Here is a 26479-nt window from a genome sequence, read left to right on the forward strand (position 1 = left end):
TTTCCATTTGTAGCAACCCTTGGTGGCCGATTAGAATACATCTTTCAGGGTATTTTTAGGTACTTATGTCATTCTGCGAGTTTAGTGATGATTGGTCCAACAACAGTGGCAACCTTGCACAGCAGCTGGCCTCATGCCATCACAGTTTATCTGGTAAGACATCAGCTTATGTAGGATACTTCTGTCTGAAAGCCAGGTGATAATATGTCCTTTGACGACACACAGCAGCTGGCCTCATGCCATCACAGTTTATCAGGTAAGACATCAGCTTACCAGATGGACTGAAAGCCAGGTGATAATTAGTGTCCTTTGACGACACACAGCAGATATTTTTCTTACTCACTGTAGCCTATACTGCTTGATGGTGGTCGTTTGAACTATAGGCTACACATGATATGAAATAATATACCATACCGTGATGTACCGTGAACAATCCTCAAATATGAAGTGCGGCAGGAACAATGTACCCCTCACTTTGTTCCTGACACACTTCATATTTGAGGATTGCCCACCGTAGTGAAACAAAATGTGTTGTCCGTCCACTATGCCATTTGAAACTTTATTTAAACTTCTGACAATTAAAATAGCTATATTCCAGGAACACAAAGCAGATATGCTTGCTCACATCGCTGGCAGTGAGGACGGGGTGTAAGTCTTGAACCGTACAGCTGTACATAAAGTCAAACTTTTCCCCCTATAGGTTCCTTGGGTCATGACACAATGACACATGTAGGCCTGACAAGACTTTCTGGGATGAAGCTCACACAAGAAAAATATAATTCCACCATTGCTTTACACCTGCAAAACTGTGATGTGACAAACTAAACAGATTCTGATACTCATTCTGAGGTGGGCATTGACTGTGTGGGTAGTTGTCATGATCCAAGGAATCCAGGGAATGTCGATTGTACGACCTACGGTTCAAGAGTTACGGGCCAAAATGTAACGCCCGACCTGGTGGAGACAATGTATTATAGAGACAATCCACGTTCTCTGTTGTGAAGCTAATTTATTGTGTTATTTTTTTCCCTTCAGCTCTCCAGGCTGAACAAACACACAACACAACAGGTAAACAAAGATTACAAATCATCATAGATTATAGATAGACCAAGAGCTTCTTCTAATTAAATCTCTCTCTCTCTCTCTCTCTGTGTGCGTGTGTGTTTAGTCCCCCGGTGACAGGTTGACACTTGACAGGCTGCAGCTTATTATTATTGTTTGTGTGCTTTCGTTGTTCCAGACTTCCAGTATAATAACGTTGATGTGCATTGTTACGCCGTTGTGTGTGTGTGTGTGTGTGTGTGTGCACGCTCGCGGCCGTTCCGCGACCGTCCCAGACGATCTCTAGATTGTTGAAGGCCCAGTTAATTTCAGTACGGACCGCCACTTATGACTTTTCTTTGCTCACATCACTGGCAGTGAGGACGGGGTGTAAGTATTGAACCGTACAGCCGTACATAAAGTCAAACCTTTCCCCCTATAGGTTCCTTGGGTCATGACACAATGACACATGTAGGCCTGACAAGACTTTCTGGGATGAAGCTCACACAAGAAAGATATAATTCCACCATTGCTTTACACCTGCAAAACTGTAATGTGACAAACTAAACAGATTCTGATACTCATTCTGAGGTGGGTAGTTGTCATGATCCAAGGAATCCAGGGAAAGTCATGTTTTGATTGTACGACCTACGGTTCAAGAGTTATGGGCCAAAATGTAACGCCTGGCCTGGTGGAGACAATGTATTAGAGTAATAGAGACAATCCACGTTCTCTGTTGTGAAGCTAATTTATTGTGTTATTGTAACAGGTAAACAAAGATTACAAATCATCATAGATTATAGATAGACCAAGAGCTTCTTCTAATTAACTCTCTCTCTCTCTCTCTCTCTCTCTCTCTCTCTCTCTCTCTCTCTCTCTCTCTCTCTCTCTCTCTCTCTCTCTCTCTCTCTCTCTCTCTCTCTCTCTCTCTCTCTCTCTCTCTCTCTCTCTCTCTCTCTCTCTCTCCAGAGTCTATGAGGTTGGTGAATGGGACCAGTGTGTGTTCAGGCAGACTGGAGGTGAAGTCTAACCATTCGTGGGTCTCAGTGTGTGAAGATGACTTTGACCAGCAGGACGCAAAGGTGGTCTGTAGGGAGCTTGGCTGTGCGGCTCCTTCAGTCCTCCAGGGGGCGCTCTATGGAGAAGTGAACGCTTCAATGTGGACCAAAGAGTTCCAGTGTGAAGGCAGTGAGTCTGTTCTCCTGGACTGTAGAACCTCAGACTCAACTAGAAACACCACCTGCTCACCTGACAAGACTGTTGGACTCACCTGCTCAGGTAATTATATATATATATATATATATTCATTCAGCTTTTTTTTTTTTTTAAGAAAATGGTTGCACCTGTCTGTATGTTCATTACACTAGGTATGGAGGGCTCTGCAAATAACACACAGCCCCGCCTCCCCTGCTGTCAAAGCAGTTATCAATGTTGTTCACAACATCATGTCAATGTTTACAACTTTATGTCAATGTTTACAACTTCATCTCAATGTTTACAACTTTATGAGAGGATTAAGTGGATCTTGTGTTCTCTCTCCCAGGTTAATGTCAGTAAATAAATCAAAGTAACTTTACATTGACATGCATCTCTCTCTTTGTCATAATGCTTGACAATAGTGAGAGTATTTCATATGTTTAGTGTGATGTAGCGTGTTGCACGTGCACATTGTGTTTAGTGTGATGTAGCGTGTTGCACGTGCACATTGTGTTTAGTGTGATAAAGCCTGTTGCACGTACACATTGTCACAGTACATGGATGTGAAGGTTAGGAGGAGGAGTGAGCCGTAACAATTCGTCCCCTACGCACAGACAGAAGAGAAACAAGGGTTTATGCACAGATGAGAGAGAGGGAGAGGTTTCCACGTTCATTTGTTAAATCAATTAATATTATTATTATGGTTAAATCAATTTATTTCATATCATGAAATATTGGGCTTCTAAGAATTTACAAGCACTGTGTGCAGCGCTTTTCCAAAATGTATTTAAAGCATTTTACAAAACAAGATACAACTTTTACTATAATATAACACAAACGAGATACATGAGAAAAAGTATCAACTTAAAACAAGTTGAAGATATTCAAAAAGACACTGACTCTCTGAGATAACGACACTTTTAGTTTTTGATGAAATAAAACGTTGTTTTACTACTTACTCCCTTGTCTCTGTACAGAGCCTGTCAGGCTGGTGGGAGGAAGCAGTAAGTGTACTGGTAGACTGGAGACACAACACCAGGGAGACTGGAAACCTGTGGATGGTCATTCTGACTGGAACCTGCAGTCATCCTCTGTAGTGTGTAGGCAGATAGACTGCGGCTCTGCTGTTTCAACACGATGGAGTTATGCTGTTTCAACACCACCGGTATGGAAGATGACAGTGACCTGTGATGGGTCTGAATCTTCACTGAGGGAGTGTGGAAGCAAGACGTCTGATACTTCCCGTAGGATCCTGGAGGTATTCTGTTCAGGTAACACAAACAATCACTTCAACAATGACTGTTATATCTGTACAGTTCATTTAATTGGTCTGTCTGTCTGTCTGTCTGTCTGTCTGTCTGTCTGTCTGTCTGTCTGTCTGTGTCTTTGTTGAAACTCATGTCCGTGTCTGTTATGCACAGTGGTGGACAGTAGCAAAGTATGTTTACTTGTATTGAGTACTATTACTTAAGTACTTCTATTTTTGTATACTTTTACTCCACTACATTTCAAAGACATCTCTAGGAAGGGAAAAGTTTAACCACTTAAATGCACTTTAAAATACAGTGAAAATAGCAGATCTACAAGTTCACAACATGTTGCGATGTGACACATTGTGAGCTTGTAGATCTGCTACCTTCACTATCCTATCCTACTATAATAAGGAAACCGGTCAGTCAGTCAGTCACTCCTGTCTGTTCTGGATGGTTCTCATCAGTGGCTTGAGCAATTGCTCTGCACACGGGCATTGACCATTATGCACACAACCACAACGCCTGTTTTTAACATTTAAGCTGTTTATTAGCGTGTCTGTGTAAACACCGGACATTCAGATCATAGCTGCTGGCCAGACACTGCCACACAGTGAACGCCACAACACACACACAGACATGCTGCAAACTTATAAAGGGCTTTCATTTATGGCCCGAGTCCAACACATGTTTTATGAGCGGGAAGGCTCTTTGGGATATCATCCTCATAGCACTAGCACGTAACTTAACACAGCACGCCGGTCAGTTGACTTAACTCACAAAAACACATTTAACATCCTGTTTAACCTTCAAATTAAAATCATCTGACAATGTAAACAACGACACGTGCATACTGCATGTATGCACGTTCTGGCGCGTGGCTATATGGAAAGCTCACTCCTCCGTTCTTCACTTGACGTGTAGATTTCTGAACGAACTTGACCACTGAATGTACCGCTATGGTTGACGGCTGCAGTCTTGTGTTAAAAGCATTTTAACACAGCTTTAAATTGAGTGACTGGCTGTAGGCTATTTACTGCATGTAATCACGGGTAACAGGGCGGACAACGGGTCCCTTATTTGGCGGGCGGGACGGGTCTGGTTTGTATTTTGATATAATCGCTGGTGACTGGATGGTCTATGGATCTGATTATTGACTGGCAGGGCACGGGTTGTCAAAATTGGAGCCCATTCACTCTCTCTGCGACAACCTGCCTCACAAAAGTGATATTTATTGAATCTTAGACTGTCGAAAGCTGATTTCCCACTGCATGGCTACTGCCTTGCCTAGCTTGATAACAGATCAATAGCCTCCTGTAACAATGGCATACTTCGTTAACGCCTTCATTCTATTCAAATCAACTAAGATCCCCACTCATTAATGTTCTCTCTCTCTCTCTCTCTCTCCAGAGTCTGTGAGGTTGGTGAATGGGACCAGTGTGTGTTCAGGCAGAGTGGAGGTGAAGTCTAACCAGTCGTGGATCTCAGTGTGTGAAGATGACTTTGACCAGCAGGATGCAGAGGTGGTCTGTAGGGAGCTCGACTGTGGGCCTCCTTCAGTCCTCCAGGGGGCGCTCTATGGGGAAGTGAACGCTTCAATGTGGACCAAAGAGTTCCTGTGTCAAGGCAACGAGTCTGCTCTCCTGGACTGTAGAAGGTCAGACTCAACTAGAAACACCACCTGCTCACCTGACAAGACTGTTGGACTCACCTGCTCAGGTAATAATAAAAATCACACCTGTGTGTAAGTGAGGGGCGCTCTTATCATCATACATCATCACATTCCGGCCAATCACAATTTGCGTCCTCAATGTTTGTGTTTACACACTTTTGTCTTCAATGTTTGTGTTTACACAAATACTGAAAGCTGGACATAAGAGGGGCTAGTGCCCCTCAAAAGACAAAATTAAACGACATGAGAAATGATGGTGAAAATAGAACAGAATCAGTTAAAAAAACAGAAAACAAACACAAGGATGTGGTTTCGATAGCCTGACATAACAATATACACTCTTTGTTAGGATTGTTATTTTATAAGGAAAGTAATAGTACTTTGTTTGACTGTACTTACGGTATTCTCACTTGTCTCTGTACAGGGCCTGATGATGTTAGGTTGGTGGGAGGAAGCAGTAACTGTACTGGTAGACTGGAGATCAAACACCAGGGAAAATGGAGACGAGGGCATGGTCCGTCTGTCTGGAACCTGAAGGCAGCATCTGTAGTGTGTCGGCAGATAGACTGTGGCTCTGCTCTGTCGACACAAAGGAGGATTTCTGCTGATACTCCTGATGTATGGGCGATTATAGCTTCCTGTGATGGTACTGAGTCTTCACTGAGGGAGTGTGGAGCAATGAAGTCTCAAAGATCCTCTTACAGTCTGGAGGTGATCTGTACAGGTAACACAAACAATACTTCAACAATAACAGTCATCTGTACAGTCTGCTATTTAATTGATCTGGCTTGTCTGTCTGTCTGTCCCCGTCCGTCTGTCCCCATACGTCTGTCCATCCGTTGATTCATGTGTGTGTGTGTGTGTGTGTGTGTGTGCCGTGCGTGTGTGACTGTGTGTGTGTCCTCATGTTCTCGTCTGTTGTAGCCTACCTTTAATGAATGAAAATGTTGAACACCCTCTCCCCCCCCCCCCCCCCGCCACACACACACCCACACTTTGTGTGTCTCTCTCTCTCTCTCTCTCCAGAGTCTGTGAGGTTGGTGAATGGGACCAGTGCGTGTTCAGGCAGAGTGGAGGTGAAGTCTAACCAGTCATGGGTCTCAGTGTGTGAAGATGACTTTGACCAGCAGGATGCAGAGGTGGTCTGTAGGGAGCTTGACTGTGGGCCTCCTTCAGTCCTCCAGGGGGCGCTCTATGGAGAAGTGAACGCTTCGATGTGGACCAAAGAGTTCCAGTGTGAAGGCAACGAGTCTGTTCTCCTGGACTGTAGAACCTCAGACTCAACTAGAAACACCTGCTCACCTGACAAGACTGTTGGACTCACCTGCTTAGGTAATCAGGGACGTGCAGAGGGACCAGGAGGGCTGTGGCCTGATTCTTTTCTTTTTTACTACCCAGATTTAGAGGAATATCTCATTTTAAATTATCACTAGGAATCTAGAACAAATTGTAACCAGTACAATGATGCAGTAAAGCCAATATACTCAAACAAAAATAATACATTAACCCATTTAGGCCTGACGTTGAAATAAAAAAAATTAGGTATTTCTGAAAAACCTCATGTTTCTGTATCAGTGGTGCTCAATATGTCAAGGACCCCAAAAATTATATGTAGTTGACCACCGACCCCCATCTGAAAATATGTTGTTCAAGGGACAACGCAAAGTTAGAGTTAAAAATGTTTGCTCTGAAAGAATATGTTCCAAATTTGTGCCACATTTTCACGATTTTTCAAAAATAGCAGACCTACAAGCTATGAGCTTGTAGGTCTGCTATTTTTCAATAGCTAAAGTATAACATAATGCTTAAAACACCAAAAGGGGTTCCCGCCCAAAATGGGTTAATGAAACAAACAACGCAAAATAGAATAGAACAGTCATACCAGGTCACTTTCCTATATCAGCTGAATCTCATCACGATTGCAATTGCTTTCCCCACACTGAAAGTACAAAAACTATCATTTCATTGGCATGACCACGGTGGGCCGCAGAGACATGAAGCAGGGGCCGCATGCGGGCCGCGGGTTGAGTAGCGCTGCTGTACAGTATGTGTTAAAATTGATGAGTTATGTGGACACACCCACCTCCTCCTACATCACAATGTGCTATGACAGCAGCGTATCATTTCAAACTTTAATTAGCATTATTTTCAACATGCGTGTGATTTGCTTTAAATGGTAAATGGTGCATTTACTGTACATAGTGCTTTCATCCAGAGTGCTTTACATAGATTGTGCATTACATTCACCCATTCACACACACGTTCACACACCGATGGCAGAGTTAGTGTCTAACCTACTTAGAACCTACACTAACTCTGGGGGAGCCCGGGGATCGAACCGGCTACTCTACCGGCCACTCTACCCCTGAGCCACTGCCCCTTTACTTACTCTGATTTAGGTTGACAGATCTTTTTGGAACGTACCGGTAGTGCTTTCTGTGTCCCCTGCAGGATAGACTGTGTAGAGTCTTAAAACATACTTAAAATGAAAGTAATGCATTTTTTTAAATTTTCTTTTTGTTTTTACTGCTTACTTTCGTCTCTGTACAGATGTCAGATTGGTGGAAGGAACCAGTAACTGTGCTGGAAAACTGGAGATGAAACTCCATGATGGGTGGACACCAGTGGATGATTCTGACTGGACCCTGCAGTCATCATCTGTAGTGTGTAGACAGCTATCCTGTGGTTCTGCTGTTTCATCACTAAGACTGGTTGGTTCTACAAATCAACCTGTAGTGTGGATAACATCTCCCTGTGTTGGCTCTGAGTCTTCACTGAAGGACTGTGGAACAAATGCGTCTTATACTTCATCCCACAGACTGGAGGTGATCTGTTCAGGTAACACCTGTTCTCTGTCTGTCTGTCTGTCTGTCTGTCTGTGCCTCACCTGAGACACCAAAACTGATACACACAGACACACAGAACACACACCTCCCTTGTGTTCTGATACACACAAACATCTTTACTTGTATTAACCTGAAGTACTAAATAAAGTACCATCAACAAAATGCTCACATATTAATAGGTTACCGAGTCCTGACTGTCCATTACAGAGACATGTTAGGAATTCTGAATACACAAAAATTAGTTATTTAGACAACTCCTTATTTGTGCGTAGTGATTTTGGAAAATGTATTCTTGAATGATCTCAACTAAGATCCCCCACTCGTAAAACAATGGCATTTCAGAGATGAGCGGAGCAGTCCTGGAAAAGTGTAATGTATTTGTTTTTGATTAAAATTCTCTCTCTCTCTCTCTCTCCAGAGTCTGTGAGGTTGGTGAATGGGACCAGTGCGTGTTCAGGCAGAGTGGAGGTGAAGTCTAACCAGTCATGGGTCTCAGTGTGTGAAGATGACTTTGACCAGCAGGATGCAGAGGTGGTCTGTAGGGATCTTGGCTGTGGGGCTCCTTCAGTCCTCCAGGGGGCGCTCCATGGAGAAGTGAACGCTTCGATGTGGACCAAAGAGTTCCAGTGTGAAGGCAACGAGTCTGCTCTCCTGGACTGTAGAACCTCAGACTCAACTAGAAACACCACCTGCTCACCTGACAAGACTGTTGGACTCACCTGCTCAGGTAATAATAATCATAAGTAGAAAAGAACATTTCACATAATGTGACTGGTTTGTGGTCACCAGTGAGTGAAATGTACTCTAGCTGCAGACACTGTCATGTCTGTGATTACTTTGATTCTGATGGGATGAGAAATCACATCCAATATAAGCATATGGTTGTGAATCACCAAGGTGGTAAAACTGGAGCTATTTAGGCAATTACCTTGTACTTCCTGCTGCCACCGTAGTCCAATTGAATTGTGGAATTGGTCGAATTGAAGAAGTAATCCAGCACCGCACCACAAAGCACAAGGCACCACAAATATATTATGCTTAGGCACCCAAATGGCCATCAGCTGCCCTGATTACCTCTATGGTCATGTCATCAAGGGAGACCTGTCCATTATTTCATATGTCATCCTGATTGGCTAAGATTGACGTCTACTATATTGTCGGTGGAGACCTGTGCTCAGAGGAGCACATATTTCTAGTTTAAATCATGAAAATGACATTGCTAGCCTGAGATAAAACAGTAAAATACCAACTATACTTGTAATTCACATTCCTATTTAACAATGAAAGTAATAGTACTTTATTTTCTTTTTTGCCTCGTTTTGCCACTGTACAGAGCCTGGTGACGTCATGTTGGAGGGAGGAACCAGTAACTGTTCTGGTATACTGGAGGTGAAACACCAGGAAGAGTGGAGACCAGCGGGTTCTATTTATGACTGGAACCTGAAGTCATCATCTGTAGTGTGTAGACAGCTGAACTGTGGCTCTGCTGTTTCAACACAAAGGAGGTCTGATGCAACCGTTGAACCTGTGTGGAAGATTCCATGTGTTGGATCTCAATCTTCACTGAGGGAGTGTGGAACAAAGGAGTCTCACAATTCCACTGAGAGACTGGAGGTGTTCTGTTCGGGTAAAACACATAAACAGTGACCTCAACTATTACAATAATGTGGACTCCACTTCACCTCCACAACTCGTGTGTGTGTGCGCGTGCATGCGCGTGCGTGTTGAAACATGTTGCAAGAATTGCCATTAATAAGATACACGTACGTTGACAACCACCCCCCCTCTCTCTCTCTCTCTCTCCAGAGTCTGTGAGGTTGGTGAATGGGACCAGTGTGTGTTCAGGCAGACTGGAGGTGAAGTCTAACCAGTTGTGGGTCTCAGTGTGTGAAGATGACTTTGACCAGCAGGACGCAAAGGTGGTCTGTAGGGATCTTGGCTGCGGTGCTCCTTCAGTCCCCCAGGGGGCGCTCTATGGAGAAGTGAATGCTTCGATGTGGACCAAAGAGTTCCAGTGTGAAGGCAACGAGTCTGTTCTCCTGGACTGTAGAACCTCAGACTCAACTAGAAACACCACCTGCTCACCTGACAAGACTGTTGGACTCACCTGCTCAGGTATAATCTAATAATTTTAGTAATGTCCTCAAAATATGAGGAGGGAAAATTACCATCTATGCCGCCAAAATTTGAGGACGGAATTGCAGCAAAATTAACCATGTATGGCGCCGAAATTGGCGATGTGGTTGGCCGTTGTGATTGGCTGGAAGGTGTGCCATTATTCCCATTATGCACTGTGATTGGCTGAGCATGGCATGAGGGTGTGCCACAGCCAGGGACACCCGTTATATATAAGTTGCAGATATTCCGTGCTCAAACTTTGAGTTTTGAGTTTGACGTTTGGTCAAATCCGTTCCAAGAAGTCACCCGTTTGCCGTCTTGGGAGTGACAGCTCACCATGTGTTAGTGTTAGACAGTGTTAGGAATAGATCCCCACCATCTGTTAACAGAACACCATCATCCATTCTCCCATGGAGTGGGAGAACTGAACACTTTCGGCTCACAAGGCATGTCTGCTCTAAATGGTTTGTAACGGTCTTGTCTCTGTACAGAGCCTGATGACGTCAGGTTGATAGGAGGAAGCAGTAACTGTAGCGGTGTACTGGAGATGCAACACCAGGGAGACTGGAGACCCGTGGATGGTCAGTCCGACTGGAACCTGAAGTCATCCTTTGTCGTGTGTAGGCAGATGGATTGTGGCTCTGACGTTTCAACACAAAGGAGTCCTGCTTCAACGGTTCAACCTGTGTGGTGGATCACAGCTGACTGTGTTGGAACCGAGTCTTCACTGAGGGAGTGTGGAATGACACTGTCTCAGAATTCCACTGTCACATTGGAGGTGATCTGTTCAGGTAACACAAACTGTGACGTCCGTCTACTTGCCTACTTACTTAACCTACCTATCTACAGCATAGAAACAGGATGTTTCTTTTTCTGAATTCATTTAAAATAACTTTTTTTGCATCGTCTAATTTCAGCAAAAGCCATACAAAAGCCTTACAATATGTTGGATCTCTAATCTTGGTTCCATCTCATTGGCTACTCTATACTGTATGTAAATATCTGCTGTACTATAATTCAATCACTCGTGTCTTGTTACAGATCTTCTGTTTAAGCCAAACATCAGCGTCTTCCCCACTCTAAACGGGGTTTCTGAGGGCCAGCAGCAGGGGCAGCAGGTGTCTCTAAACGGGGTTTCTGAGGGCCAGCAGCAGGGGCAGCAGGTGTTGGAAGGTTCCAACTTCAGCATCAGCTGCTCCATCCTGCCACAGTACCCAGACGGCTCCTTCCACCTCACCTTCACTGGAGCCAACAGCACACACAACCACACCCAGCCAGCTGTCAATCACTCTGCCAACTTCCTGTTCTTCGAAGCAGGCCCCGGCCACCAAGGGAATTACAGCTGTGCTTATCACGTCGACGTTGTTATAAAACACACCAAGGTGTTTTCTCACAATGTCTCCTCTGAGAGCGACATCCTCTCTCTCACCGTCACAGGTAACCTGAATGAAATTACCTTTAAACCATTCTGGGCGGGAACCCAGAATGGTTTACGAGCTACGAGCTTGCAGGTCTGCTATTTTTGATACATCTTGAAAATGTGGCTCAATTCTTTGAATATATATATTCTTTCAGAGTGAATTTTCTTAACTCAAATCTTTGCTTCTGGCGGCGGGGGGGGGGGGGGGTCCCTGGAACAACATATTTTGGGCCAAATACAGATAATTCTGGGGGTCCTTGACATGAAAAAGGTTGAGCACCACTGACATAGAAACACAGGTTTTTCAGAAAACTGTTAGCATTTAGAAGCCCTTTTTTAATCGGCCTCAGGTCTAAATGGGTTAAACTCACAATATGAATCTCCGTCAGGCATGATTCAATCAAACATGAAGGTTTATTTGGTGATGTTTTTTTTCCCACAGTCCCTCCTACAGTCCCTCCGACACCTGAGGACAACAGCAGCAGAGTTACAATCACTGTGGTGGTGCTGCTGTTGGTGCTGCTGTTGATGCTGGTACCCATTGCCCTCTATAGTCTCTGGAAGGTAATACATCTTTACACAACACAAGACTGGAATGTAAATGACAGTTAAACCAGAGTTCAAGTGTCTTCATATACAAACAAACAATAGAGAGATAGGAGGGTTCTCAGCCAGATGTGATTCAGTGACTTAACGTTGGGTGTTTCTGTGTTTCTCCAGGCCACCAGAAGACATAATGCAGGAGTGTGGGACACTGCGACGGTTCATTATAATGCCAGAAATGAGAACATTGATATCGAGTATTATAATGTTGTTGGTTCTGATTCTGAATCTGGCCTCGAGTATGACGTGATAGATGAACAAGTAGTTGTTGAATCTGGCCCCATTGAAGAGGCAGAAGACTCAGATTATGAAGAGATAGATCAACAGGTAGTTGTTGAAGCTGCTGGACCCAGTGAGGAGACAGAATACCACCAGTATGAAGAGATAGATCAACAAGTAGTTGTTGAAGCTGGACCCAGTGCTGAGACTGGAGTCCAGGCCCCATAGACACTTGAGACGCTTGTGTGGCACAGTAAAGTATGTGTGCCCACCATTGCGGAGTCTTTGGGGGTTCGAATCCACCACAATGCATCTGGCTTTGTCGAGTATCTACACAAACACATTTGGCCCATGTTCGGGGTAGAGAAGCCGGGCGGAGAGGGTTATATATGTATATATAGTCACTGCACATAATCCTACAGAGTATTCCTTCCTGTCAGCAGGGAGTGTTGGGTGAGAGGAGTCAGATGAAGGCTCTACATCCTCCCGGTAGGAGCTCCAGGTGAGCTTGTGACAATGTACAGAAATCTGTGTTGGGGGCAATACATTGGCATAATGAGTAAATTGGGGAGAAAAAGGGCCAAAAAAGGGGATAAAATGAAAAGAAAAAATGATTGACAGGAACAGACAGACATTAGAACAAGTAGCCTACTGTACTTTACCTGGTGTTTGTGGTTGTAAATAGAAATTGGGGAGAAAAAGGGGCAAAAAAAGAAAAAAAAGATTGACAGGAACAGACAGACAGAAGAACAAGTAGCCTACTGTACTTTTCCTGGTGTTTGTGGTCGTAAATAGAAATAATTCCTCCCAGTCCACACAGACCAAAGCTAATCGAGGACAGACAGAAGATGTGATTTTGAAACGGAAGCCTTGTTGCGTTGTTATTTAGCTTGTTATGGGAGCATGGTTGAATCAATTAATTTAATGTCACGGTCAGTCATCCATGCTGGCGCTGTATAATACTACAAATATTAGCCGTCCCAAACGTCAGGCTCAACCGCCGCCTATGCAGGCAGTGACGCATCCAGTCAGGATGCTCTCTGTGGTTCCTCTGTAGAAGATTATGGGACCATGCCCGAGAATTAATATCCCAAGCAGGCAACAGCAACACGTAAATAGTTGTGTAGGAGAATTAAAATAGTCAACTTGATGAAGGGCTATAGTCAGTGGTTGCTATACAATTGTTACTTTTACATATTTTATGCGATTAGGGTATTAATATGAATAATCTTGCATTGTCATTCAAGCTAATGTGTAATCCCTCCATTTCATGATATGTGTTTTGTTTATATAATCTTTACAGAACAGTGTTTGTTATGAGCAGTAAGCCATAGTGTACATAGGAGGTTATTGTTCCTTTGCATAGGCTCAACTTATGTAACTTGGATAGCATTTTATGCAGACATACAGTAGCACTCTATAGTGTATACGCATAGCTTCATTATATAGATATTCCACTGTTAGGTTGTTTGCTTACGTATGATTCATGATAACAATTTTTATGTATTTGATATATTACCATGTTTTTGTTCTTTGATTATGTTTTTTAAGATTTAAAGTATTTTTTTTAAATCACAGTTAAGCAACTTTACTTTGTATTGTATCCTTTTCTTTGTGTTACTTATCTCTATTGTTGGATGAACACCTCATTGAAGTTGGTATACTGTACATATAGTCCATTATGAAGGCATGAAACCCATTCAAAGTCCATTGATTTCAAAAGCGCATTGGAACTGAATGCACCTTCATTACTGTAAAGTCGACGGTTGTGACTTAACTATTCATACAGTTTTAAACAGTTGAATTGATGAGATAATGTAATGTTTGTTTCTTTGTGCCTTTTGAAATAAAGACAAAAGTCCTGAAAATGAAGAATGTTCTCTCCACAATGTGTTGTGTGTAGTAGAGGAAGCTTCCATTGGTTACCATGAACACAAACGCATTCAACAGCAGCAGCAGGAGACAGGCTGCTACGGTAACTAAACTGACATTTTAACATAGATAAAATACTTTATTGGCAAAAAAAAAAAAAAAACCCTTCAAGTGTGCCAACGTGTATTAATACACACACTAACCGTTTTCAAGAGGGATTTGGCCATGAAAGAGCCTCGTCAAACATGTTTTCATTCAAAGCAACACAAAAACAATTAATGCAGAGTGAAAACATCACAATAGCGCACACGTTACACCAGAGCAAAGAACAATGAAGAATCGGAAATAATCATAATACTCACCTCTCCATCATCTTCAGGGGTTCCTGCAGGCACTGAGGCCGGGGCCACTGGAAAATATATGCAAAACATGTGTTCAGTCTAACATCTAGCATTTTGTTCTCAGTCCCCCTGACCAAACGAGATATAATATATCTCCATTCTCCAGAAGACTATTGTATAGTCTTCTGGACTATAGGCAGGGCAATTTGTGTGTATGTTAGTAGCCTATGCATGCGTGGGTGTAAGACTCACCTTGTGGTTTTCTGGTTCTCTTTTATGTAGAACATCAGCAGGGTCACCACTGTCACTGCTAACACAATCTGAGAACCCATCGTCAAACAATAAAGGAAAAACAGCGCCCTCTTTGCCACTTGCCAGTCAACAGTCTGTCTCGAGACTAGAGACTACTGCTGACAGCTAAAACTGATCATGAGCAAACCTAGAAGTGTGTTACATGAGCATCCCCTGGTGGACAAACTTGTAAACAGCATGACATGCAGTATAATGACATAATGCACTGTGAACAGACAAAGCAACAACATACATCCTCTTCCTCCTTACATAAGTAATAGGAAGAATATGAACATGAGAATGATCGATACCACAGTATCACATGCTTTATTTACTCATATCTACCTGCCGCACTTTAGGTGGGGGCCACATGTGGCACCTTCGCGGCCCACAGGTTAATATCGGAATACTGATATATTATTGATTTCAGCTGTTACAATACCAAACATGCAAACATGACCCACTTTAATTACTTAATGACTATACTATCTAGTCTTTTTTATGTCCCATGTATTTGCATTTAAGTTCATACAGTTAACATACAGTAGGAAGGAACATATAAATGTATTTGAAATTAAATACAAATGTTAATTTTCAGGATTCCAATTCAGAAATAGCTAAACATATTTCAGGATTCCAATTATAAAATAGCAAAGATAGCAGATCTACAAGCTCAAAACGCGTCGCAGTTTGAGCTTGTAGATAAGCTATTTTTGACTATACATTGTGGTCCTCTGGAGTGTCCCTCTCCATCATCAAAGTTTCCCACCCCTGCCCTATCCTAAATCTATAGTTAGGCCTATTATTTTAATATGCAATAAAATTAAGATCTCACACAAGACACAACAGAATAATTTGATAATATGCCACATGCAGTTGAATGCAAGTTGCAAATTGCATTATGCAATACACCTGTGGCCCACTGCCCACAGGTGAAGTGGTTTGCAGTTGGTTGCAGTTGGTTGAATTGTTGGCAATAGCACAGTAAAGATGATAATAATCTAATATGATGTGTGTAGTTCTTTATAGATCTATAGCCTCTTAATTTTCATCGCAATTTTTTTTTTGTCTGGAGACATGCCATTTTGGTCCAGCGTCCTATTTGTAAGGGATATGCTCTCCAGCAGGGGTGAAAGTAGGCCGGGACGGTCCGGAGCTATCAAAATACTATATTAAATAAAGCTGCCACTGTGCCCGTGCACAAACGCATGTCCAAGAGGAAAACAATCAAAACATTATATAACATCAGAATGGGGCAGATTAGTGTTTTCTTAATGAAGTGCTTCTGAATTGTAACTGTGTTTATGTCAGTCAGCGATGCGATCCCTTGTTAATAATCTACCACCACCACCATACACACAGACTGGAGAGAGGAGAAGTGTTTCTCTCCCTTCGGCTTGCATGACTTGCGTCTATGTGCAGGGAGTACCAGTTCACTTTGCAGGTAGAAAATCCGGTATTGAGCGGATACGGAAACGGACGTCCATCTGCCTAAGGTATAGGCCGGAGATATATAGATATATATATACATACACATCTGCCCCGTCTTCAAGCCTCCATCCCTGGGCAGATGTTGATTGATTGGTGGTCGCTGGTGGTCGTGGAGCTCTGTGCAGACTCTTTACAGTCTAAAATCAATTGATGGTTAAATTGTTCCATAACACTGAAAATGATCAATTTGCCAATTAAAATAAAATTATGGTTAAGTCAAGTGTGTGTTATTCTGTTTGGACAGACAAAGTGCATTTAACAAAAGGTGGATCTCAATGAAGAATTTCTCTACATGTCAACACATATGTGAAGTGTTAAAACTTCAATTTTACTGTGGGAATTTCACCCAAGGAATCCACGATGAAGTGCTAAGATAACCAGTCTGAATAAGAACGCAGATTCATATTGATGTGCTTATACCGAGATAATAAAAATGATTTCATTTGAAACCAACCTCTGAATAAAAAACATTGGGTTCTGCAAAAGTCACAGATCAAATTGCAATAACCTTTAAAATAATATATTAATCACACTGGATAAACAACAGTGGAATTGGAATACTGTACATCCAATCAAGGTACTCCTTTCTGATGGGGTGAATTTGTCATCCACCGGAAAACATATTTTCAGTTTATTAAACAGCTGGAGATACAGAGAAACCCCTGTTACTGAACAAACACTCTAGTCTATGACAATGCTTACTATCAGAATATGTAATGTTTTCTTTTAAACCATTTGAACTAAAAATCTTCCTTGGATCATTTTATGTACAACAGAATGCACTGTAGGTCTACTCACTTGTACAGTAAGTGAACTTGGACACTAGGGGGGGGGGGGGGTCAGTGCAGAACACATTTCCCTTAGGCCCCATTCAGATCTGAATCAGATCTGTGCCACATCCAGATTGAAATCTGATTCGTTTAAATAAGTCTAAATAAGTCTAACTGCAGACAGGTCACGTACAACTCACATGGAATCTGATTTTTTCCAATCCCCATTTAAGGTCTTCTCTCATATGTGATTTCCACACTCTCCTCATCCCGTGGAAGGGCTGTGTAACAGTCCCTCATACATAAACAGCCAAACACACCATGGCATGCCCTCGGATCATACGACCTCTCAGTAGTCACTCTATCACTCAATCATTTCTGTTCATGGTTCACAATATAAGGCTAAATATGATGGATCCATGAGGCTGTGTGTGTGTGTGTGTGCGTGCGTGCGTGTGTGTGCGTGCGTAGAGGGAGGCAGAGAGACAAAGAGAAAGAGAGGGATGAGAAAGAGAGAGAGAGAGAGAGAGAGCTACAAAAAAATTGGGAAATTGAGAAACCTATGTTTCTATGTCAGTTGTGTTCAAAAAGTTTCATGTCAAGGACCCCCAAAAATATATGTAATTGCCCGAGAGTGTGGAAATCACATATGGGAGAAGACCTTAACCCATAAAAAAAAAAAAAAGTCTTCTGAAAGAATATATATTCAAAGATTTGTGCCGCATTTTTATGATTTTTCAAAAATAGCAGACCTACAAGCTCGTAGCGAGCCACTCGGTGGCGCGCTATGAGCTTGTAGATCTGCTATTTTTCAATAGCTAAAGTATAACATAATGCTTTAAAACATTTCTGAAACCAGCTCCTCGCCACTCGCTCTAAACACTTGCCCTCGATATGCGCGTTCACGCGAGGCTGCGCCATATTGTGTCATCCGAAACCAAGCAGCCTTGAGTGGAAGTGGCTTATAAAGCCCTCAAGAGCGAGTCTGTGCCGACCTATATGGCCCAGACCAGTCCCTTGACTTGAAGTGCTCTCGGGAGGTTCCCTCAGAAAGTGGCCCTCCAGCTGAATCAAGTTCCCTTGATTAGGGTGCTGGGTATAAAAAACTGTTTGGAAATACACTCGCCCTCCTTGTGCAGAAACAGGAAACAGACACCATCCGTTGCCATGGTTACCATCACGCAATTGTGTTACCTGTTATTTTGTTTGTACAGTTATATTGCATTGCATGTGTGTTTGTGACATGTGGATTTCATTAATATGGAAAAAGGAAATACAGCTTGACTGTCAAAAATGACATGTCATATACATCCATGGTGTTTATAAATCATTGTGTTAAAAGTTGTTTTGTTTGTGTGGTTTCATAACTTTCATTTATAGTTTTTTCACGGTGGGGTAAATAAAGAGCCCTTGTGAACATCAGTTGGAGTGTTGTCTATTCTGCATCAGATGAAGATTGTTTAGGAGGAGTTTATTTATCATTTATTTGTGATGGTACTTACATTTGTAGGTCGCGGTTTCCATGCGGACAGAGAACAGGGCTGCACAAGGCAATCGAGTCTAGATCAAGGGGGCAGGCACGTCTAGATCGGCACAATTTACAATTTACAATTTAGGCATTTAGCAGACGCTCTTAATCCAGAGCGATTTACATTAGGCAAGAACAAAAGTATGGGAATACATCACATATATAAAATGCATTTATCAAGAAACATGCGTAAGCTAAGAACGTAACTAGAACATATCTATATAATGACACTATACATATTAAATATACATATATACTATACTATGCTATACATATGTACTATGATGTGCTATGACTACATACAATGCAATTATTGTGCTGTCTACATGACATGCTATAAGTCTGTCACAGACTCGCTCTTGAGGGCTTTATAAGCCACTTCCACTCAAGGCTGCTTGGTTTCGGACGACACTTAATATGGAGCAGCCTCGCGTGAACGCGCATATCGAGGGCAAGTGTGTAGAGCGAGTGGCGAGGAGCTGGTTTCAGAAAGGGGGATACTCTATGGCCCAATCCCAATCCACTCCCTTGCTGACTCAATGAGCCCTTACTGACTTAGCTGCGCGTTCATGTGAAGTCTGCGAGGGCTTGAGGGATGTCCCATTTGAAATCGGTAAGTCAGTGAGGGCTCAGCCCCGCCCCTTTATGTGCCAAAGTCAGCATCAATGCTGACTTTAGCTGACTTTGGCAAAGAAATTACCCACAGTTCATAGCGTTACCAGGGGAATGAGGGGGATCCTCCGAACGTCAATCATTTAAGTATGCAAATTAGTTATGTATCGCGGTTAGAATGTCAACAAACACAATAGTGCTTTCTCACTGTTCTCAAAGGGAGACGGAATGGAAGGATAGGCTATATATTTAATAACAATAATAATAATAAGGGAAACATGATGAGAAATGACTAATGAGCAAAGTAAAAGAATATGGAAATGCAATGTATAATGAATATTATTATATATGAATATTACAACCCCTATCACACAGGAAAGTGTATTTATGAAACTAATAATAAAACGATCAGCTTAAATACTAAAATAGACATGATAGACATGTCATGTAGGCACTGGCTGTGAATAAGGACAGTTTTTATAAAGTGATGCAAAGTAATGGCGGACTCATCTTCAAAGTGCTGTCCCATTCCTTTCACAACAATTTGGAGCCCTTGCAACCTCTCACCCTCAAGCACTTACAGCTGACGTCACTAAAGTCAATGAGGGTTCAGGGCTCAGGGATTGAGGGAGGCAATTGGGATTGGGCCTATGGTGCCGACTCGATTGCCTTGTGCAGCCCTGTTCTCTGTCCGCATGGAAACCGCGACCTACAAATGTAAGTACCACCACAAATAAATTATAAATAAACTCCTCCTAAACAATCTTCATCTGATGCAGAATAGACAACGCTCCAACTGATGTTCACAAGGGCTCTTTATTTACCCCACCGTGAAAAAACTATAAATGAAAGTTATGAAACCACACAACAACTTTTAACACAATGATTTATAAACACCATGGATGTATATGACATGTCATTTTTGACAGTCACGCTGTATTTCCTTTTTCCATATTAATGAAATCCACATGTCACAAACACACATGCAATGCAATATAACTGTACAAACAAAATAACAGGTAACACAATTGCGTGATGGTAACCATGGCAACGAATGGTTTCCTGTTTCTGCACAAGGAGGGCGAGTGTATTTCCAAACAGTTTTGTATACCCAGCACCCTAATCCAGGGAACTTGATTCAGCTGGAGGGGCACTTTCTGACGAGGGAACCTCCTGAGAGCACTTCAAGTCAAGGGACTGGTTTCAGAAAGGGCCATAGAGTAAGACAGAGTTAGGAGAACTCTGTTCACTTCATGGGGCTTCAGTCCAATGGCGGCCCGGCCTCCTACATAGATTTCTATTGGTGAAGAGCATAGCGAACAGTGAAAGTCCTGTACCGGAAGTTGGCAGAATGCACTGGACTCAGGCAACAGCCCAGCTTTAATTAATGATCTTGAATCCCTTTATTTTAGATTGTTTTTTAGTAATAGTACAACATAAACATTACAGAGACCTTAGTTGTCACCGTACAATACAGTTGTCATGTTGCACACATGGCCTAAAATAGCTCTTATTTGCGCCGCCCTCGTTGAAAACAATGTATTTCCAACTCCAGCTTGTCACTCTCCATCCAGGCTGCATGAACAGCGCTCGAGCGCTGAGTTTTCTGCCCCCTCAATGTCGTAACTCTGTCTTCCTCTATGGCTCTGCTCCAGACATGAAGACAGGCACACTCACTCAGCAAGCATGGTGGTGAGTTCTCTGCCCCGTCATCAATACAGTGCTGCTTTGTGTAGATCACATTCATCAAATTAAATCAAATCAAACGTGATTCATGAAGCACGTGTACAACAATTGAAATGGTCCGAAGTGCTGTAGCCTACAGGGTGAGAACAAAAACATCAACAATCATATACAACAAACAAGATCAAGACCAGTGCTGGAAATATATGTACAATAAGTAAGTACAAGTTTGAGGTATTTCCAATTTCCAACACTTTTACCTCTACTCCACTACATCTTTGATCCAAATATCATATACTCCACTCTAATTATTTGAGATAATTAGATTTTGATTATTATTACAACACTTACATTATAAAAAGTAGCCTTTTGTTTGCAACAGAGGATGTCTAGCATAATGACAAGCACAATGAAACACACTTGCTTCCAATGTGGTCCTGCAACATACAATGCAGGGCTGGAAAGTACTGTCCAGCTAGCCAGATGGAGGACAGAGATGACTGGAGCCAGCGCTGGAGGGCTCATCATGAACTATCTCTATCCAATGCGTTTGACCCTGGCCATCACTTACACAACTGATGAAGTCAACTACAAGACCGCTCAAGGTAGCGAGGAACCCTTTTTTTGCTTTGCTGCTGCTTGTGTTGTAGCCTACTAGTGTGAGTTATTGCTCTATTGCTGTTATATTTGGGCCTATATTTGGGCCCATAATGAAACATGGCTTTTCGATTGAAGGCTCATGTGAATCTACCGTGCATTATGTCTGTAACCTGTGGCTGATGTTTAAGGCGCTGTGGGTTCCATCTTGCGCCACCCTTATCCCTTATGCCTAAACTAATTTGCCATTTTTTACTATTTTGAAAAACATTTTATAATAGTTCGACTAGCCGATCTACATCGAGACATTGTGAGCTTGTAGATCGGCTATTTTTTTAAATAGTAAAAAATTGTAAATTAGTTTTGGGATTAGGGTTAAGGGGTGGAGCAAGATATAGCCGTGTGTGTGTGTGTGTGTGTGTGTGTGTGTGTGTGTGTGTGTGTCAGTTACCTTTTCTGAATTTTGGACGTCGGTACCCTAGGGTCCCTCGCTAGTTATTCCACTCTCCATAGGACGCAGCTTTACCTACTGTCTGTTCACGGAGACCCGCGCGGTCGCTTGAGCGTTGATGCAGCAGTAGGAGAACGCGGGAACGTGTGCGAAGCACCGTTTATCCGCGTTGCCGTTAAGTATTTTTATTTATTTTTTTGAGTTTTGGCTTCTCTGAAATTCTCTCTTCCTCACTTCCCATGTCCCGCCTCCAGCACCGTCCGCGACTGGCTAGCTGCACGTCCTAGTTACTGCCTCTGATTGGCCGATTACATGCATGATGTTTTTAATGCTGTTGTGTCTTGGGAGGCAATGAATGTGCAACATGTTGTAAACTTGTAGTCTGTAGATTAAAAAAAAAAAAAAAAAAAGTAGTAGTCATATATATTTGATACTTGATTGTATCTTGCTGCCCATAATGCGATTGTAATAATAGATCACTTATAGACTATTCAACCAATCATGTCTACACTCAAATCAATTAACCAATGTATCCATCCATCCATCCATCCATCCATCCATTCATCCATCCATCCATCCATCCATCCATCCATCCATCCATCCATCCATTCATCCATCCATCCATCCATTCATCCATTCATTCATCCATCCATCCATCCACACCTGATGGTCTGATCATGACTCACTGATGGTCACTCCGTCCGTGTGTGTGTCCGTGTGTCCGTCCTTCCGTCTGTTTATAGCTAATCTGTTATAGCCTGGTTAATAAACCAGACCGAATCAGCCGTTGGCAAAAAAAAGTTGCCTACCAGCGGATTACCGCGACAGTGTTGTGTGATATTAGTCTGGCTTATTAGCCAGGCTAAATCTGTTATAGGGTCTGTTATAGCCGACTTTTGAAAAACATTTTTTTTATATTACTCCTCCAGATTCTGTCCAAAAGTCCCGCAAATCGTTACACACTATCTCTATAGTTATGTGTTCAAGCCGGATCTGTCCAATATTTCATATTCCACCCTAATTGGCTAACATTGGCTTTCAAAGTTTGCAGGATTGGCCCGTTTTGAACAAAAAGCCTCAAATCGTGAACGCAGCGTGCAATTTACGCGAAATCTTTCACGGACTTTCCTACTAGGCTGAGGAATATATCCCACCCTTTTCACATTGGCCTATTATAGCGCCACCAGGAGGCCACAACCTGACCTGCCCTGGTGGAGACCTGTGCCCCGAGGGGCACTTTATCCCCCCAACCCCCCCCCCCCCCCCCCTTACCCATACTATAAGAAACTATCACTATAAGATAATGAACTGCATCTTAATTTTGTAGCCTATATTATGTGGCGTTGATCATCAGCCAGTTACAATTTACAATTCAGGCATTTAGCAGACACTCTTAATCCAGAGTAAGAAAGAACAATGGACACATGGTAATACATTGAATACATAGAAATAGTCATCTAGGGGTTCTCAATGTTTTTGGCTGGGGACCCCCGGAAATGCTTTGGCCATGTCTCGCCCCCCCCCCCCCCCCCCCCCCCTCCCCACCGCCAATACAAACTGACTGCAAAAATAACCAATAACGGAGAAAATATATCATAGATGAATACTGAAACCAGATATAATGGAGGAATATAAGGAAAGTTTATGCATGCACATATGTAAACTCTTCATTTCCATTTTCCAGCCATTCAGTTAAAAAGAAAAACGGGTTGAGATCTAAGATCATAAGTAAACCAAGAACCTATATCTTCACATCTAACAGTAATTCTATGGACACACTATATAGGAGGCCAGCGAGGTCAGCAATAATGACAGTGCAGTACATTTTGTGTCTTTATTTGTCACACTATACCTGAAGGTAGACTATTAGCCACCAGGGGAGAATGGCATCATTAAAGGCTGGGCTTTAAACAGCCCACGGTTAAGAGGTTGCCACTTCTCTGCCTTATAGTTCAGATTTGTTGGATGTCACCACATTAATGTCCCTATAAGCAGTACATCATTTTGGCCACTACATGGCAACCTAATATCATAAAACTGAACCTGTAAGGTCTGAAACTCCATACAAGCCTACTTCTTCTTCTTCTTTTTGAGTGGTGCAACCACTCCAAGGAACAGCAATGTCCGTGGCTGCGTTCGAATTCATTCCCTATGCCCCATATAGTGCACTACTTTGGGGTTCCGCCATTTTGTTATAGTGTCCGAATATGTAGTGAGCATTTTTGCACCCTAATGTAGTGGACTGAAGTATCCCACAATGCACCGGGAATTGTAGGGACCATCCGATGGTCACTACAAAAACACAGCGAAGCAAATCTGCCCCATAATGCATTGCGCAAGCTCGCTCTTGAACGCACATGCACGCGTTTGCGCGCATGTGCGCTGCTTCTGCATGCATGCGCTTATTGCGCTCCAACTCAGAAGAGGCAGAAGTTGAACCAGCGAAAGAAATCAACACAAATGTACTTTTTAAACTTTCGTTTCCCCTCTCTTTTCTTCCCTGGCGGATCTCGAAGCTACAGATCTCGAGACAAATGATCTGTGCATTTATTTGCAATTGTTTTGTTTTATTTATTTATAATAAAACAATTCATTTGCATTTGCAATAGTATTACTAATCTGATTCATTCATATCACCCAGGCCCAGCGCATGACGTTAGGAGAGGAATGAGTTGCTTGCTGTCGTGTAGAAGGCCTTATATTTGAATAGTTTTTGGATTAAGGTTGGTGAGGTTGTAAAGCTATGTGCTAAAGTCCAATATATATTTTGTACATGCATGTGAGACATTAATTGTGTCTCCGAACATATGTTTTATTAATATTAATTAATTCCTGACATTAAAAAATATATGTTACCTAACATTATTTCATTGAATTGCGCTAAATACATTACAACTTCATTATGTAAGCAGTAATTTATTGGACTGCTGTTTCTGTTAACGTCCGTATTGTAATGTGAGCAGAGCTTGTAGATCAGCTACTTTTGGTAATTCTTTACCAAAAGTACCCGATCTACAAGCTCACAATACGGACGTCGCGTTGCTTATAGATCGGCTATTTTTTCCGTATCCCCCCCCCGCCCCCCAGGATTAGCGGGGGTTCATAATCATGCTGCTGATATTTTCATATTGTCAAGGTGGTGCACTGTTTTCATATTGCTGGATAATGGATATAATATTAATGTATTGATAATAATCATAGGCCTATGTTATTTTAAAAGAATAACCTTTTTATCATCATTTCAGCAGCAGCGTTTTGACTGTTTTTTTGTAGTCAGTTGATTCTTCATATCCAAATGAGTGAAACGGCCGGGATGATTTGTTTATTTTTCATACAGTTCTTTATGAGGCGATCTGAACCCTATGGGGGATTACAATGCAAATAAAAAGTACATGAACCCGCGGACCTATAGCGCCCTCTACCGATATTGACGTCAGAGTCGGTGCTCCCCATACAGGGAGTATTGTCCGAATTAATCACTATTTGAGTCCACTGAGTCTGGGTCCCCGTATGGGGAGTAGGGAGTAGGGAACAACCCTAGCAATTCGAACGCAGCCCGTGACGTTCACCTAACTATGTGACGTTCACCTATGTCAGGGGTTCTCAGCGTTTTTGGCCGGGGACCCCCGGAAATGCCTTGGCAATGTCTCGGGACCCCCGCCCCGCCCCCTCCCGACCCCCAATATAAATTGACTGCTACAATAACCTTAAACCATTTTGGGCGGGAACCCCTTTTTGGTGTTTTAAGCATTGTTATAATTTAGCTATTGAAAAATAGCAGATCTACAAGCTCATAGCGCGCCACCGAGTGGCGCGCTACGAGCTTGTAGGTCTGCTATTTTTGAAAAATCGTGAAAAAAAAATAAATAATAATTTGGGGACCCCCTAAAATAATTTGGCGACCCCCCGAGGGGTCGCAGCCCACGGGTTGAGAACCCCTGACCTATGTGACTATGAGCACGAGTACCAATGAGTACCAGTAGGGGCGCTGTTGTGCCAGAAACAGAGAGAGCTAGTGCTGCACTGTTGCCTGCTAATGAGAGAGAGGGGAGAGGGGAGTTGCACCACTCAGTTCACACGGGTGTGATTTTTTATTATTTATTTACCCAGGGAAGTAGCTGAGCACAGGTGCTCATTTTCAGCAACGCCCTGCACATAGAAACACACACACACACACACACACACACACACACACACACACACACACACACACACACACACACACACTGTGTACACACACACGCACTGTGTATTTCAGTTCCAAAGCTATTAATTGCTGATTTTCGTATGTTGAGAAGTGGAGAATTTGGTCACTAACCTTCGTCATATATGACACAAGTTCTCAGGATCTCAACATGGTCCCTTCCCAGAGATGGGGGGGGGGGGGGGGGGGGGGGCTTTGCACATGCGCAGCACAACTTACCCACATGCAGAACCTCCAGAGCGGGAACTTTACATGACTTTATAGGCCTGCGAC

General features: G+C 42.6%; 1 protein-coding gene and 1 long non-coding RNA gene across 2 annotated transcripts; one reads left to right on the forward strand and one right to left on the reverse strand.

Annotated features, from left to right (window-relative positions):
• Nucleotides 1-2520: 2520 nt before the first annotated feature.
• LOC306913861 lies at nt 2521-5878 on the reverse strand. The gene is made up of 3 exons (XR_013788599.1): nt 5560-5878; nt 3198-3501; nt 2521-2842 (listed from the first exon to the last, which is right to left on the reverse strand). It is a non-coding gene; the product is annotated as an uncharacterized lncRNA (long non-coding RNA).
• Nucleotides 5879-6374: 496 nt separating this feature from the next.
• On the forward strand, nt 6375-12708 carry LOC306914357 (scavenger receptor cysteine-rich type 1 protein M130-like; the record flags this gene model as incomplete). Its single annotated transcript, XM_079491352.1, has 8 exons — nt 6375-6492; nt 7711-7998; nt 8425-8733; nt 9340-9633; nt 10616-10915; nt 11166-11561; nt 11987-12108; nt 12265-12708. 8 exons carry the CDS (start codon nt 6375-6377, stop codon nt 12592-12594), a joined length of 2157 nt encoding a protein of 718 aa, XP_079347478.1. The 3' UTR covers nt 12595-12708.
• Between the last annotated feature and the right edge of the window lie 13771 nt (nt 12709-26479).

This window comes from Electrona antarctica, assembly GCF_951216825.1.
Source record: "Electrona antarctica genome assembly, chromosome: 21".
In the NCBI taxonomy this organism is placed as follows: Eukaryota; Metazoa; Chordata; class Actinopteri; order Myctophiformes; family Myctophidae; genus Electrona; species Electrona antarctica.